General features: G+C 52.2%; 1 protein-coding gene across 1 annotated transcript; it reads left to right on the top strand.

Moving 5' to 3' along the window:
• Positions 1-3,599: 3,599 nt before the first annotated feature.
• On the top strand, positions 3,600-12,056 carry Slc6a8 (solute carrier family 6 member 8). The gene is made up of 13 exons (XM_036174493.1): positions 3,600-4,557; positions 6,220-6,351; positions 7,234-7,483; positions 7,897-8,029; positions 9,246-9,380; positions 9,470-9,573; positions 9,683-9,807; positions 10,333-10,445; positions 10,564-10,701; positions 10,780-10,882; positions 10,980-11,080; positions 11,157-11,327; positions 11,649-12,056. Exons 1-13 carry the CDS (start codon positions 4,296-4,298, stop codon positions 11,787-11,789), a joined length of 1,908 nt encoding a protein of 635 aa, XP_036030386.1. The 5' UTR covers positions 3,600-4,295; the 3' UTR covers positions 11,790-12,056.
• Positions 12,057-16,597: the final 4,541 nt, after the last annotated feature.

A 16,597-nucleotide genomic window follows, 5' to 3' on the forward strand; every position in this document is an offset into this window, starting at 1 on the left:
TCCTGCTTTCTAGGGGTGAAGACATCTTTAGGGGATCCTGAAAAGAAAATTTTTGGGTTAATTGTCAAGTCCTGTATCATTTGTTCGGTCACTGCATAATGAGAAAGTGCAGGGCTTGTTTCAAGTCCTTGTTCAAGTAGTCCGTCCGGCTGGATCATCTCATCTATCCATCTCAAATTGTCCTGAGCAGTTTGTAGTCCAAAGTCGATCTTTTGGTGGTGTTAAGCAGCTTAATGGCTTTACCATAGTCCATGTGGAATCATTGTTGTGGGATCCTGTCACCTTTTTGAAGATTTCAAAGTCACTGTTAAAGGCGTGGTCATGGTTCTCTGCAGACTTTTTTTTTTTTTTTTTTTTTTTTTTTTTTTTTTTTGCCTCCTCTGTGGTTTGGAGCAATCACAGTTCTGATAAATGTCTGTCTCTTGGAACCATGAATGTTCTTCCCTAGAAGAGAAAATCTTCACAGCAATTTCTCCCCAGCATTTCTCTTGTCAAACTTTTCCAAACTGACCTTTGTCGATGCTTTCTTGTAACACTATAGTCCTGGCAATTGTTCTCTGAACAAGCAGCGGTAAACCCTTCATCCCAGGTAGCAGCATCACCGCAGTCACCCACGATGAGAAGGAGCCTGCAAATCAGAGCAGCAGTCACTGCCACCATTTGTAGCTTGTGCCTGGCCGGCCTTAGCTTCTCCTTAGCAAGCCTCCCAAGCCAGCCTCAAACTCAGGATCCTCCTGCTCTGCTTTCTTCAGTAAATCCTACTGGCATGTGTCACCACAACCGGCCAAGTGCAGCTCGGGCCTGAGCTGGGGCCCACTACGTTTATTAGGGTGCACAATATTTTGGGGAACACAATACCACCCTCCTAGCAACTGTACACACACCCAGCAGGAGCATGCCCTGAAAAGAGCCTTCCCAGGATTGTAAGGTCCACTGCTTTTGTTCCCCTAGTGCTCCGAACTTCCAAGGAACTGTTACTGGACACATGAACTGTTCCCATCAGTGCACACATTTCCACAGTCTAGTTGGAGCAAACACCACAGACACAAAGGCTGCCAGCACTCTGCCTGCTTGGCTCTGCTTTGTAGCTTCTTGAGAAATGGTTTATGGGTGGCTGACAGGGCAGTTGCCACCAGTGCCTCGTTCTTTAGCCTCCTGACCATCAATGGAAAGTCAGTAAAGAAAGAGAACCAGGGTTCGATCCTCAGCAGAAAGAAAGAAAGAAAGAAAGAAAGAAAGAAAGAAAGAAAGAAAGAAAGAAAGAAAGAAATAGAACCAATGCCACTGCAGAATGCCAATGGGCCAGTGTGGCCCTAGTCCAGAACTAGCCATTGGGGTATGGAGAGGTTCAGGCCCTAAGAAGATTAGGTGGGCAAGAAAACAGCTGCAGGAAAGGTTGGCTGCAGGGAATTTAGGAAGACCGAAAGACTGGAGGGGAGCCAGATGGTGGTGTCACTACCAGGCAAGGAATAAGTGGGACCCCATGGAATCAGGTCTTGAGGCCTGTTGAACTTATCCTACTGAAATGTAGAGGCCCATGAATCCTCAGGCTATTCTCAACGGCATTTCATTTTTGTTTCCCAGTTGTCTGGCCACTTTCTGAGCCAACAAAAAATGGTGGCAGTCCCAGGTGCCTAAACATGGGCAACTGGTACCTTAAAGCACCTCTTTGTGCCTAGGTGAAGATGATATTCCTTCCTTATGTTTCTGTACCTGGGCTTGGCACATGCCTCTTCATTCAGCTGCTCAGCACAGTCCCAGGATGGCCCTCACGCTTGCATCTAGCCTTGACTGTTTCACCTCTAAACTTCCCACACACACAGCAGTGACCATCTCCTCAAAGTGCTATCAGTTCACCCACATGTTTCTCAGGCCACTATGTTCATTCCCTCCCACCCTGACTCCCTGGACAAGCAGGGTCTTAAATTCCTAAGAGCAGCTCCCACTCTGTTCTCACTTCCACAGCCTGATTTTTCTATTATTGACTGGCCTCTGTCCACACCTCATCCAGGTCACTGTTGCAGCAGCCCCTTTCCCTTTGCAGCTCTCAAATCTGCACTTTGTCCTTCTACTGCAATGGAGTCCTGTGTGCTCATTCCTTGGGATCCTCTTCTTTCCTCTCTTAAATACCCCTTTTCTGTGTTCTTTGGGTGGCTCCAGCTCTTCCAGGATGTGTGCTATGGGTAAGTCCTGTATGGCCTTGATTTCTCCAGGGCTTTGGTCCCAGGATGAGCCAGAAGACCCAAGTTAGGGTCCTCTGATGAGCAAGGAGACTGCCATGAAACAGGTACAGCACACAAACACACACACACACACACACACACACACACACACACACACACACACACACACACACACACATGAGAGAGAGAGACAGAGACAGAGATAGAGAGACAGAGAGGGAGAGAGTACGTGCTCCTACTGCTAACCTGGGTGGAGATGCTGGTCCTCCCACCTCCCTCACCTATCAGGCTCAATCTGGCTCTGGCTGGAACTGCTTTTTTTTCTAAAGCTGCCTGATAGCTGCAGGCTTAGCATGATGAGATGAGCCATCTGGGGACTTTGGTGTCTGATCAGATCAGGAAGCTTGGGATTGAAATGGGCCACCCCAGGCTAGTCTTGGCCCTGGAAAATTCCCAAGAAGCCGCTCAGCTGCTGATGGTCGCTGGAGGCCGCTGCGGAGCAGATTAGGTAGTGCGGAGTTTAGGGGGAGAGTCTGTACAGCAACCAGGCACCAGGGGGCAGCCTTATCCTATTCTTATCCCAGTATCCGTAGGTCACACGCCCTACCCACCCCCACACCAGGCAAAGGGTGGACTGACCGGAGTTATCTATGGATTCCCTTCTCTACCTTGGTGACAAATTGTAACATTGATCCTCTACCAAGCAAGCTACCTTTTGCTCACTCTGGAGAAAAACAGAAATTGGTCACACCCAGAGCTGACATCTTGACCCTCAGCCTCCAGTCTATATCTTTGAGGAGGCCTAAAAGTCTTGAGGAGACAGCTCAATGTTTCTGGCAAAGTTCCACAGAACCCCTGGAGGAAGACCTCACTCTACAAGCCATCACAGAGCTAGTGCTTCAGGAGGCAATCACACAGTGCACCTACTTTGGTGCAGGTACCAAGAAACTTTGCACCTGGGTACCCAACTCTCCCTAGGTCCTAACTGGGAGACGTCAGGAAGGCTGGATGGACCATGGTGAAGGATAGTACACTGGGAAAGGAGACTCCAGGCTAGAAAGAATGGAGAGAAGGGAGAGAAGGGAGAAGGAGTTAGGATGTCTGGAAGTCAGCTAGACTCAGTTTTCCTGGTGATTCAGAAAAACCTGAGGGGACTTTGGCCCCACCTGGGCCAGGTGATCTTGGAACGAATGGAGGCTCGGCCCACTGAGGAGGAGGTGCTGACCAGAGCCCCAGGTAGCAGCCATCCTGCTCCAGACTAGAGCTGCCTCTCCGGAGGAGGAGGGGGGAGGGGAGAGGAGGAGGAGGGAGGAGGAGGAGAAGGAGGAGGGGAGAGGAGGAGGAGGAGTGAGGCGGAGTGACGAGGAGGGCGGGATGGAGGGGGAGGGGGAACAGCCGGGTCGTGGGGGTGGGGCGACAGTGACATCACCGGGAGTCGGTTCTTAAGCAGCAGCCGGGCGCACCGGGATAGAGAGGGACAGTTGGAGTGCTTTGGTGAATTTCTGAGTCTGCCGCCGCCCGGAGAGCGGCTGTAGCCGCCGTCGCCGGGAAGGAGGGGGCGAGGCGCGCCTTAGGCCACCGGAGCGGCTACAGCCAGCTGGGCCGCGGGCAAGCAGGACAGCCGCGCGGAGCTGGGCCGGGGCCGGGGCGGGGGCGGGGGGGGGGGGGGGGGGCGGACCGCAGGCCCCTTGCTCCGGCCGCCGCTTGTAGACAGTGGGCTTCCGATGCCACCCGCGGCGCGCTAGGGTGAGCCTCCGGCCAGGCAAGCAGTCACCGCTGCAGCCGCCGCCGCCCGAGCCGCGGGCAGGAGTCTCGGGAGCCGCCGCCGCCTGGTCAGGCTCCACCGCCGCCCGCGCGCTCCCGGGTCCCCGACACACATGAGATTCTTCAGGCTCACTTTCAAGTGCTTCGTGGACTGCTTCTGACTGCGCCACCCTCGCCGTCCCGCACCCCGCCCGCCCGCCGCCCCGTTCCCCGGCCCGGCCGCCCCCGAGGCCCCCGGGCGGGCCCCCGCTTTCGGGGCCCTCTCTCCAGGTGCAGCCAGAGCCCCTTGCCCGCCCGCCACCCTCGAGGCGCCGCGACCCCTGGCCCGGCCTCGCGGCCCCAGGGACCATGGCGAAGAAGAGCGCCGAAAACGGTATCTATAGCGTGTCTGGTGACGAAAAGAAGGGTCCTCTCATCGTGCCCGGGCCCGACGGTGCCCAGGCCAAGGGCGATGGCCCCGTGGGCCTTGGGGCGCCCGGCGGCCGCCTTGCCGTGCCGCCTCGAGAGACCTGGACACGCCAGATGGACTTCATCATGTCGTGCGTGGGCTTCGCTGTGGGTCTGGGTAACGTGTGGCGCTTCCCCTACCTGTGCTACAAGAACGGCGGAGGTGAGCGCCCCCGCCCCTGAGCATCCAGGCTTCTTATCAGGGGTCAGTTCCCACCCCCAGCCTGCCACAGGCCCACCAAAGCAGTAGGGTGAAGTCCAGAGGGTGGGGAGGCCCGCCTAGAGCGCGTGGGGGTCATGGTGCCCCATCACCGACCAAGCACTCAGTGACCCAGGGCGCCAGCCTCCACCACCCCTCCCTCACCGGTCATGTGCCTGGCAGTGTAGGGGGAGGCAATCAAAGAGAGCTTCCTGAAGAACTGAGGGGCTGCCTCCCAGACTAGGAGTGATTGGCCACTGAGGTGGGAAGGGAAGGCCTGCCCCCAGTGGAGGGGACTCTGGGAGGTGAGGAGCCCTGCCTGCCCCCATGGGTCAGGCACACAAGTGACACATTGTGTGCCCCCCCACATGTGCACGCAGGAACACACACACACACACAATAGGCCACTCTGTCACTCCCCCACGCGCTCCCCTCCCCCCCCCCTTTTTTTCTCTTTTCTCTCCTCTCTCCTCCCCTCTGTCCCAGGCTTGGAACACTGGGTGCTTGAGCCAGGCTTGGGAAGTCTGCGGCCTGGCCCGGCCCGCCTGGTGCCACTAGACAGGCTGCATGCACATCCCATACCCAGCTGCCTAGCTTCGCAACAGTAGTGAGCACTTGCCTGTCCTGGGACTGCAAAGCAGAACTGGATTGCTGGAGAGCTAAAGCAGCTGGGTAATGGGTGGGAAACGAAGCGCCAGAGGGAAAGGCCTCTAGTCCAAGGTCACACACAGGAAGGATGCAGGGAGCAGGAGTCCACCCGGCAAACTACAGTTAACTCTGTTACTAAGTAGCAGAGAGAGCTGAGCTGGAGCAGAAGTAGGGGTCCTAGAGAGCAGTCGTGGGGAGTAGGTCAGAGCTGCAGCTGCTCAGTTCTCCCCTCCTTCCTACCACCCTATTTAATTACTGAAATCTTGCGTCAGCCCCTTTCCTTGACTTGTCTACCTTTGTTCTACACTGATACTCCCCATAAGCCACCCACCCGGCTTCCTCCTGTGAATGCAAAGTACAGGGTAGTTGGGCTCACTGCCTTTAGACAAGCCCCCAACCCTGAGCACCCAGCGTGGCGCGAGTGTGTTCTCTCTCTCTCTCTCTCTCTCTCTCTCTCTCTCTCTCTCTCTCTCTCTCTCTCTCTCTCTCTCTCTCTCTCTCACACACACACACACACACACACACACACACATACCCTAGCCATTCTTTCCTGTCTTGCTGCCTGCCAAAAAGAACTGTGGGACAAAAGATGGCCTGCATGCACATAAGCCTGTGTGTTTTTGATGCCTGTTAGGTCACCCTAGATGTCCACAGGCCAAGGGCCTCATGGTACAGGGAATATATACTGGCTAGGCACTGCTGTTGTGCCTCCTCTCAAACCTAGAGCTCATCTCCTAGGATTGTTCACCTTGAGCTTCTGAGTCAGTGGCCACTCCTGCACTGATTCACTCAGTGGGAAGTCATGGGACTGGTGTGCAGCCTGAAGCTGGGGCTCTGCCTGGACCTTCTAGGACTTGTAGAGGCCAGGCTGGTCTACGAGGCCTGGACAGTTTAGCTAAGGGGTTCAGGTTAAGTCCCCTCCTGCTGCAGAGGGTCATTGGAAGGCATCCTGAGTCCACTCCATGCTTCCTCCACTAGGTGTGTTCCTTATTCCCTACGTCCTGATCGCTCTGGTGGGAGGAATCCCCATTTTCTTCCTGGAAATTTCACTGGGCCAATTCATGAAGGCCGGCAGCATCAATGTCTGGAACATCTGTCCCCTATTCAAAGGTGAGCCACCCTGAGCCAGTTCTCAGTTTTCCTCTCTCCAACTACTGAGATGAGGGCAGGGGAACAGAGTATGAGTGTGACCCACTTGAAGAAATCTTATCTTGCACTGAGCAATAGAGTTGGGGGCTAGGAAATACTCTCCCAGGCTTAGGAAAGAATCTACAGGACATAAAGATCACACAGTTAACTTGAAGAGTCAGGAACTAGAGTGGAGTAGCGAGCGCGCTTGCTTTAAAAAAAAAAAAAAAAAAAAAAAAAAGATGGAGCAGAAACATCTAGGCTTAGGGACAGGACCTGTTGGACATACTTGACTTACTACAGAGGTCCTACTGTTATCCTTGAAGAAGCTGGATACACAGGGGTGAAGCAATTTGCCAAGGTTGCCCATTGAAGGGGTGAATATTTCCCACACTTTAGGTTACTAGAAAGCTCTCCCAGCTGATGTGTAATGGTGACTACTGGGTAACATGGGTGGAAGCTTGCCTTCTGTAATTGCAGGGTGACAGTGGGACCTGGAAAAGGGACAACATTTGAAGCTGAACAATCAGCAGAATGTAGTAGCCACATAAGGTAGTACAGGAGGGCTGTCTAGCTCTGGGCTAGATAGAGAAGCTGAAGCACAGAGAGTAGTAGAAGAACAGGGCAAATGGGAAAGGTAGCCTAGTGCTGGAACACACACAGTTGTGCTCAAAAAGCTTGGAGAAACCTCTGGCAGGATAAAGGGAAGTAGAGAATACAGGGAGGGAAGTAGACATACAAGGAGCAAGCTGTCAGGAACTCAGCAGGAATCAGTGCCAGCTCTGGAAGGGGAGATAACAGGGGTGGTAGAAAAATGGCCACAAAGGAGTCCAGAAGGAAAGGAAGCTTCTCACTCATCCTCAGGCCTGGGCTATGCCTCCATGGTGATTGTCTTCTACTGCAACACCTACTACATCATGGTGCTGGCCTGGGGCTTCTATTACCTGGTCAAGTCATTCACCACCACTTTGCCCTGGGCCACATGTGGGCACACCTGGAACACTCCTGACTGTGTGGAGATCTTTCGCCATGAAGACTGTGCCAATGCCAGCCTGGCCAATCTCACATGTGACCAGCTTGCTGACCGTCGGTCCCCTGTCATCGAGTTCTGGGAGTAAGTCTGGTGCCTCTGGGCCAAGCCCATCCTATCTCATCCCTTGGGCTCTCTATGTGGTCAAGCCCTGGAAGCACATGGCCAGGGATGCAAAACAACTACTCCTGGGCTTTGTCTGTCCCTATTCTCCAGGAGTGCCTAGGCCAGTCCTGGGGCTTAAATAGACGTTACTCCTACAGCAACATGACATTTGCCATTGTCCTATCATGTTGACCTGGTTAAGGAGCTAAGATTGAATATTTGCAGAAGGTTGAGGTGAGGATGATGACCTGGGGTAGTCCTCCAGACACCTGATGATGGGTCCTGGACCAGGGCTGTGATGAAGAAGGACCTATCAACTCCAAAACAAATCCTAGTCACTGTACCCTCTGTTGACATGATCCTCAGGTGCCCTCCTTTCTTTTCTACCCTAGGAACAAAGTCTTGAGGCTCTCTGCAGGGCTAGAGGTGCCAGGGGCCCTCAACTGGGAGGTGACCCTATGCCTGCTGGCCTGCTGGGTGCTGGTCTACTTCTGTGTGTGGAAGGGGGTCAAGTCAACAGGAAAGGTATAGCTGGAGGCAGGCAGGGTGGGGGCAGCATTGCCTGGGAGGTGTGCATGTCTTCAAGGGACACAAATACAACAGGAGGTGACTGGACTGAGGCTCAAGCCTACAGAGTAGACAGGTCCTTACACTCATATCTTTTCTTCTCACCCTGTTGATAGGCATTCTTTCTCAATGTCACATCCAGAGATAGTTGCCTTCAGCCCTGAGGGTGAAAGGCCAGGCAGTAGCTACCCTTCCCTGTGTCCACCACTCCACCTTGGCCCTTTCATTTTCCATTTTCTTCCTCTCCCACTGCCTCTCTCTCTGTTTCTCCCTACTCATCCCTAGATGCCTAAATCAATTTTTTCACTCTGGGTAGACCTGATCTTTGGGGCTCTCCTCACCTTTGTGATCCTCAGGTCCCTCAGGAAGACTTTGTATTTTCCTCTTTCAGAGGTTCTCTCTCAGGTTACAGATACAGATGAACCAACATATTAAAACTGCCACGCCATGGGACATGGTCAGGTGCCTAGAGGGGCCAGACTGCAGTGTGTTAAGATTCATTCACAACAGGGTCCTCAAGTATTGTGTCTCCTTTCCTCCCTCTCCCTCCTTCCCTCCCTCTCTTAAGCAATAGCACCAAGCTGTAAAACCAACTCCAACCGCTTACCCAGCTAGAATCCCTAGCTGCCAAGGACTGCTCCAAACTATCAAGGATGACCTGGAGTTTGGGACCACAGGGCTCTCAGGGCTATGTGCTTATTATAATCCCATGTAACATTACCACAGATTCTCCTTGCCCATACTCCCCAAACCTTCCTGCCCTCCTATAGGCATACCCCAACGTGGACATACCCAGAAGCTGCTCCTCAGGAGAGTTCACATTGTCTCAGTCCCCATGGACTGATTTCCCTTTTTATACTTCAGATGTGCCTAGGGACCCTCACCTTGGAATGCCATGGTCCTGTCTCTGACCTCCTACAGCTGACTAGTGCCTGCTATGAGGCTGCCTGGGCCCCAGCCTGGCCCCTAGCTTCCCTGGGGGTAGTTGGTCATTTAGGAATAGAATGAATGCTACTGGCTTTCCTCACCCAAATTCTGAGCATGATTGCAGTTTGGGGAGACTATGGCCCATGTGGTCAGCTCACAGTAGTACTGAGAGCTAGCCACTAAGCTTAGGCAGGAGGCCTCTTAAGGGGGAACAGAAGTTCAGAACCTGAGCACCCTGGCCCCCTAGATCGTGTACTTCACTGCTACATTCCCCTATGTGGTCCTCGTTGTGCTGCTGGTGCGAGGGGTGCTGCTGCCTGGAGCCCTGGATGGGATCATCTACTATCTCAAGCCTGACTGGTCAAAGCTGGGGTCCCCTCAGGTGAGGAAAGGTGGTTTGTGGCAACAGGATTGGGGGCAAAACCTGTTGAGCAGGGTCCCTTATAACTGCTCTTTGTCCATCCCCTCCAGGTATGGATAGATGCTGGGACCCAGATTTTCTTCTCTTACGCCATCGGCCTAGGGGCCCTCACAGCCCTAGGCAGCTATAATCGCTTCAACAACAACTGCTACAAGTAGGCACCCGCCTCTGCCCTGCCTGCCCTGCCTGCCCTGCCTTGGCCTTGCCCTGCCCTGGAGCAGTGGAGCTGCTTAAACCAGAACATTCTGCCCTTCCACCCCCAGGGACGCTATCATCCTGGCACTCATCAACAGTGGGACCAGCTTCTTTGCTGGTTTTGTGGTCTTCTCCATCCTGGGCTTTATGGCCACAGAGCAGGGTGTGCACATCTCCAAGGTGGCAGAATCAGGTGAGCTCACCTCAGCCCACCTCCAGAGCTGCAGAACTACCCTAATGTGGGGCATGCACAAAAACATTCTGAAATGTGACAGACAAGTTCAGGTAGCTGTTTGATGGCTCTAAGCACCTGAAACAAGGCTGTTCTCTAGAGCCAGGGGGGCCCCCTTGCCACCCACCTCTAGGGCTGCAAAGTGTGTCTTCATAGTTGTTGAGTGCTGGAGATAGAAAACGAGATGCTCCTTCAGCCCCTGCTGTGTCACCCCAGGGCAACCAGCAACTGCCAGGGCTCTTGGAGCCCAAGGAGAGTAGTGTGAATCAGGAGCCCTACTAATACAGGGTGAGGCTACCAAGGACCACAGCCTTCCAGACCCCTGGTGTGAGATGTCTGTAGGACCTCAGTGGGCCTAGCCATGCTGAAGCACAAATAGTCCCCAAGTTTTTATTATTTTATTATCAGGGGATGGGCATGACCTTGAGCATCAGGGTACTCAGGATGGTGCTGAGGACCAGTCTCACCCTGCATCTTTGCACTCAGGGCCTGGCCTAGCCTTCATTGCCTACCCACGGGCTGTCACACTGATGCCTGTGGCCCCACTCTGGGCTGCCTTGTTCTTCTTCATGCTGCTGCTGCTCGGTCTGGACAGCCAGGTTTGCAGGAGCTCTAGGGCAAGAATCGGGTAGGGGCTGGTGGTCAGGGGGCTTGGCACATTGGGCAAGAGATGCACGGGGACCTGGGGGACCTGGGCCTGAGCTGCCCTGGTCACAGTTTGTAGGTGTGGAGGGCTTCATCACCGGGCTCCTGGATCTCCTCCCGGCCTCCTACTACTTCCGTTTCCAAAGGGAGATCTCCGTGGCCCTCTGCTGTGTCCTCTGCTTTGTCATCGATCTCTCCATGGTGACCGATGTGAGTGGGAGTAAGGTGGGCTACTATGGGTCTCCAGCCATGGGCTATCATCTTTCCTGACCTGGCTCTGTTCTTCAGGGCGGGATGTACGTCTTCCAGCTGTTTGACTACTACTCAGCTAGTGGCACTACCCTGCTTTGGCAAGCCTTTTGGGAGTGTGTGGTGGTGGCTTGGGTTTACGGTAGGTCAGGGTGAAGGGCTGGGCTAGAAATTATAGGGTGGAATGGAGGTGTTTGGTCTCCAACTTTATCCTTCCCATCCACCTCACCCTGTTCCAGGAGCTGACCGCTTCATGGATGACATTGCCTGTATGATTGGGTACCGACCTTGCCCCTGGATGAAATGGTGCTGGTCCTTCTTCACTCCACTGGTCTGCATGGTAATAAGACTGGGGAAGCTAGGCAAGTGGGGCAGTCTAATGGGGCCCCAGTGACGGAAAACATTTGTGTCCACAGGGCATCTTCATCTTCAACGTTGTATACTACGAGCCGCTGGTCTACAACAACACCTACGTGTACCCATGGTGGGGTGAAGCCATGGGCTGGGCCTTTGCACTCTCTTCCATGCTGTGTGTGCCCCTTCACCTCCTAGGCTGTCTCCTCAGGGCAAAAGGAACCATGGCAGAGGTAAGATCCCTACCCCACTCTTCCCTGGGAGAGGCAAACCATCATCCAGAAACACAGTCACCTCAGACTACAGGTAGATGGAAGGAAAGCTAACCCATCATGGCTTCACATGGCACCAGGGAAGCAAGGCCTACCTCTCATTTTCCACACAAGGACCACTTAACCTTGTTTCCCATTGTAGGGAGCATGGCCTGGAAGGGTGCTGTAAGATAAACAGGCCTGGTCTGGTGGCAGGTAGTAGGAGCTAGAGAGGCAGAAGCTGTTGCCATGGGGTGGAGCAAGTGACTCATGGGAGGTTCAACATGCCCTCCTCTCCCACAGCGCTGGCAGCACCTGACCCAGCCTATCTGGGGCCTCCACCACTTGGAATACAGAGCTCAGGATGCAGATGTCAGGGGCCTGACCACCTTGACTCCAGTGTCTGAGAGCAGCAAGGTCGTCGTGGTGGAGAGTGTCATGTGACAGGCACCCCCAGCTCATATCACCAGCTCATCCTTTGGTAGCCATAGCAGCCCCTGCTTTAGCCTCTACCCACCCCTCCAGGGGGCTTGCCTTTCCTTGACAGTTTGGGGGTCTTCCTGGGGGGGGGGAGGGGAGGAAGCTCCATGAGTGCTAACAAAAATAACTTTCCATTTTTAATAAAATGCCAAAAATATCACAACCCACCAAAAATAGATGCCTCTCCTCCCCAGCCCCCAGCCCCCAGCCCTGCTGGTACTTGCATTGCTTCCAGGCCCCACCTCCTGTCCCTCCTTTCCTCCCAGTCCCCAGGACCCATCTCCTAGCCTTGCCAACCCTACCTGCCTGCCTTCCAAGCTCTGCTCTGTAACACACCTTCACCCTAGAAACAACAGTGGCAGCTTGGGGAACAGGAGAGGAGGGAAAGAGTAAGGTGAGACAGGAGGGTAGGCAAGAGAGGGACAATGGAACCAAGGCAAATGTTTCATTTGGATTAGAGTCCTCTTCCCACCCGTTCTAGAAGCTAGAGAGCCAGTCAGCAATGGAACCTTGTGTTCTTGCGCCAATTGCCACCAATATTAACTGTATGCACTTGGGTCTGAATATGTGCGTGCGCGCGTGTGTGTGTCTGTGTGCATGAGTGTGAGTGTATAGAAGATGTGTACATCTCTAATCTCTTAGTGAAGGTGAATACCAGAAGTAAAAAGAGCCTCTGGGTAGAGGAGGCTTGTATTTTGCACATTTTATATGAAAAAAACTGAGAGTGAGACTTCTGCTTGTATATTTCTAAAAAGCCCCAACCATCCCCACCATACCACTCCTTTTCTTCACATCCCCACCTTTCTTCTCTGACCCTAGCCAAGGAGTGTGAATTTATAGACTTAATTTTCATAGGCAAAACAAAAGCTTCAGGCTGTTGAGTATGTGAGTCTGTTGTGTGGATGTTTCATATGGTCTCCAGCCTGAGACTGGAGTAGAAAAGTGGGGGCCTCAAGGGCATCCCCGCACTATCCCTTTGCCCCTAAGTCTATGGGGTAGAAGGCTACAGCATTGTCCCAGGGATCTGGGTCTGCTTACCTGGCATGCTCAGGCTTGCCCACACCCTGTTCCCTGGGCTGGGCATGATTGCAGGGATCACCCATGGACACAGCCCAGGGAAAGGATCCTGGGCACAGTTCCCACCTCTAAGCTAAAGGCTGATGTACTTCTGACATCTCAAGTCTTCCGTGTAGCAGCTTAAACTCACATCTGTGTCCCGTCAAGCCTGAAATAGCCAAGTAGCCCCTAAAAAGGCTTCCTTCACACAGGGCTAGACTAAGCCAGGGAGGTGGGGCTGGGTAAGGGTGCAGGCCTTTGGGGACGTTCTTACTGTGCTAAAAAAGCCACTGCAAACATAGCAATAAAAACACTTCATTTTCCAAAACTGGCTCTTGCTTCTGCTTCTCTGGAACAGAGATGAGGTAGGGATACAGGTGTGAGGACCTTCCTCCAGCTCCAGCTCTGTATTAGGTAAGGCTCATTCTGGGGGATTCTACACCTAGCACTATGTCAGAAACTGGAAATAGAACAGGGAAGGAATGCAGGCATAAAGCCTCAGTCCCCCTAGTGTGAAGAACATGGGGTGACAGTAAGTTCAATAGGAACAAATGTAGCAGAGAAGGTAGGCTGCAGCCATGAGTTATTCTTAAGAATTTTACTCAACCGGGCATGGTAGCTCATGGCTATAAGCCCTGCACTTAAGATATTGAGGTGGGTGGATCAATAGAAGTGTGTTCCTGAGCAAGTAACCTTCCAAGATTGAAAAGTAGAGGGCACATGGAGATCACAGACAATAAAAGGTAAGCTGAGGCAATGATCCATGGACTAGGCACCACCATCTAGACCTGGTTTGTGACACTGGAGTGGGGTAGGAGAGGTTCTTTGGACTGGGGTCTACTTTGCTGGCAGGGCCAGAGGGGGCTATGGATGACAACATGATATAGGATTGAGGAGTCAAGACAAACATCAGATATTTGGCTTGAGCCACAGGAAGAATGGTGCTGCCAGGTCCTCTAATGAGGACAATTGGGAGTTGGCTTTGGGCATGTCATCCGGGAAATGTCATCCAAGTGGAGATCTCTGGTTGGCAAATGGACACAAGAGTTTGTAGTTCTAGAAAATCTGGCCTGGAGCTAAAACTTCTGAAGTTCTCACCACATACAGAAGAGTCGTGAGTCTGGAAGGGCTGTGGGTAGAGCATAAGTGGGTACAAAGGGAGACTCAGCTAAGTACACTATCCTGGGCCCTGGCTGGCCTTTAAGGGTCAAAGATGGTGCTATAGTTCACTGTGTAGCAGAGATCATGGAGACCTAGACAAGAGTAGTCTTGGGCTACATGGAAAAACCCCATTAAAAAAATGGGAATAAAAAGTCAACTGGGCCAGATAGTATACCTGTCAAACCAGCTACTCAGGAGGCTGAAGCAGGAGGACCAAAAGTTCAAGGTTGCTTTGCTGCAGTGAGTTCAAGGCCAACTTAGTAGCTGAGGATGTGATCAATGACAGAGCACCTACCTAGCATATACAAGAGCCTGGATTTAATTCCCAGGTTCCCAAAAGAGATGGGTTGGGATAGGGTGTGGTAGAGTTAGATGAGCCTGGCAATCCAAGCTATTTGGGGGGCTAAGATAGGGGAATCATAAATTCAAAGTCTCCCTGGCCTACAGGGTAAGTTTAAAGTCATCCTGGGCAACCTATCAAGATTGTCTCAAAACATAAAGAGCAGGAGATACAGCTCAGAAGTAGAACACTTGTCTAGCATGTGCAAGACCCTAAGCTCATTGCCCAATGGAGGGAGGCACCCAAATGTACATGAATGAATTAAAGTATGGCTTGTCCACAGAATACAGTATTTAGCTTGAAAAAGGAAACTGAGATATATGCTGCGTGGATAGTCCTAAAGGACACAATCAGTGAAATGAACCACTTCCAAAAGAACATTGTATGATTCTACTCACAGGAAATTCCTAGAGCAGTCAAATCCATAGAGATGGAGTAGAATGATGAATACCAGAGGCTGGGATTATGGGAACATGGTTTAATCGGGACAGCTGCAATATGGGGAGATGAGCACTTCATTGTGCAGACGGGTGATGCCAAGTTCTACATGTGCAAGTGCTTAATGCCATCAAACTATGCACTTGAAAATGGTGAAGATGTTTTATGTGTTACAAGTATATAAATTTATGTTTTACTATAGTATAAAAAAGTGACAGAACACAGGTCTTGGAAGGGTGGGACACAGTGCACACAGAGGTCAGCCTCTGATGAATTGGAGGGATGGTAACCAGACAGCCCTAGTTCTGTTCTGTACAAAGTGGTTCTATTCCATGCAGAGCAGGAAGCAGTCATTACCTGGGGCCGTCTATAGCTTCCCTGCCCTCTTCTCAGCACTCTTCTTCAGTTTCTGTCTTCATTCCTTTATAGACCCCTGCTCTTGCCCAGAGTGCTAAACCCAATCTCCTTCTTGCTTTCATCCCTAAGTCTCAGCCTGTTATCTTCAGCTGCAAAAGATCTTCCTAAAGTCCACTAGAATTCTCCCCAAGCCCTCATACCATTCTTTCTCTCAACTCCACCCATGAGGAGCTCACAGCTTCAGGCTCTCTCCACCAGGTATTCTGGATTAGAACTCTGGTCTACATTCAACTCCTTCATGCTAAAGGTGTTCCCAGCAAACTGTCTTAACACCAGATACAGAAAATAGTGACATCACAGAAAGGCAACTTCACAGAATTCACTGGGTGCTATAATAGATGGGGCCTATTTACTCGGAAATCTGCTTGTATAAAGGGCTTAGGAAACTGAGACCAAAAGGTCCAAGTAGAGTGAGAAAATGGAGTGGTGAACCATCAGACAGGATGCCTTAGAAGCTGGGCCAGAGAGGGTAATGGCCAGGGTCAGAGTGGAACATCAGGAGAGGTGATCTGGACTTTAGCTTTCCAAAGCACAGACAAGCAAGCTCAGGGAGGCCCAAAGTAGTCCGGAACACTTCCTGGAAAAGCAGACTAGTCCTATGCCTTGGAATAGCAACCAGAGGGTGTTACCTGAATGTCACTGCCCCCATGGGCACCACCTCTAGACTGTTGGGAAAGGGGTGAACTCCTCACAGGGCAGCCATGCTTTGAGGGTGGGAAAGAGTAACAGTATGCTTCGCCTAATCCCAGACAGGTCAGACAGGAGTAGGAACATAGTTATCTGTCAACCATCTAGCCAATATCAACATCTTCAGGAATAACTCCAATTCCAAGAGACACTTCTACCCTGCTTCCACAATCCTTCACAGACAGTAGGCATAGTAACAGTTAACAGTATAGTAATAGTGAACAGTAAGGCTGATGGAAGGGTGGGACAGGCACCTGATCAGGGACAGGCCCTTTCTTGCACCCTGCTGAATGGCAGCTTAGCTGCAGGCTGATCTTGCTCTAACCAAGTAAGCAGTAAGGGCATGGACATCTCAGCAAAGCAATCCAGTGCAGAGAGGCAGGATCCCACTCCATCAAGTCTTCATAGCTTAAGGTAGACCCAAGAGAGACCCAAGCACTGTGCAGTCCCTTCTTGATTGCCTTGCAGCCCCTCTCCACTGCCTTGTTCTGCCCTAGCTCTAGGTCACTTCCAAGGACAGTCTCCTCTCCCAGTCAGCATTAGTCAGAGGTCATGCTGTAAACCATCAGGAGGGGGTTGGGCAGGGAGTGACTAGTGGCACTCTGCCACATTCTATCTGTCCTGAATGTGATGAATAGGAACCCAGAGAAGGCACCAGGAAGTCTTGCTGGTT

Source organism: Onychomys torridus, chromosome X, assembly GCF_903995425.1.
Source record: "Onychomys torridus chromosome X, mOncTor1.1, whole genome shotgun sequence".
NCBI classification, from domain to species: Eukaryota; Metazoa; Chordata; class Mammalia; order Rodentia; family Cricetidae; genus Onychomys; species Onychomys torridus.

Excerpts from the sequence above, each read along its gene's own strand:
- Slc6a8 (XM_036174493.1), top strand. The coding sequence starts at position 4,296 with ATGGCGAAGAAGAGCGCCGAAAACGGTATCTATAGCGTGTCTGGTGAC. Across the intron at positions 8,030-9,245 it reads GGGTCAAGTCAACAGGAAAG|ATCGTGTACTTCACTGCTAC; the intron begins GTATAGCTGGAG and ends CTGGCCCCCTAG. Across the intron at positions 10,446-10,563 it reads TGCTCGGTCTGGACAGCCAG|TTTGTAGGTGTGGAGGGCTT; the intron begins GTTTGCAGGAGC and ends CCCTGGTCACAG.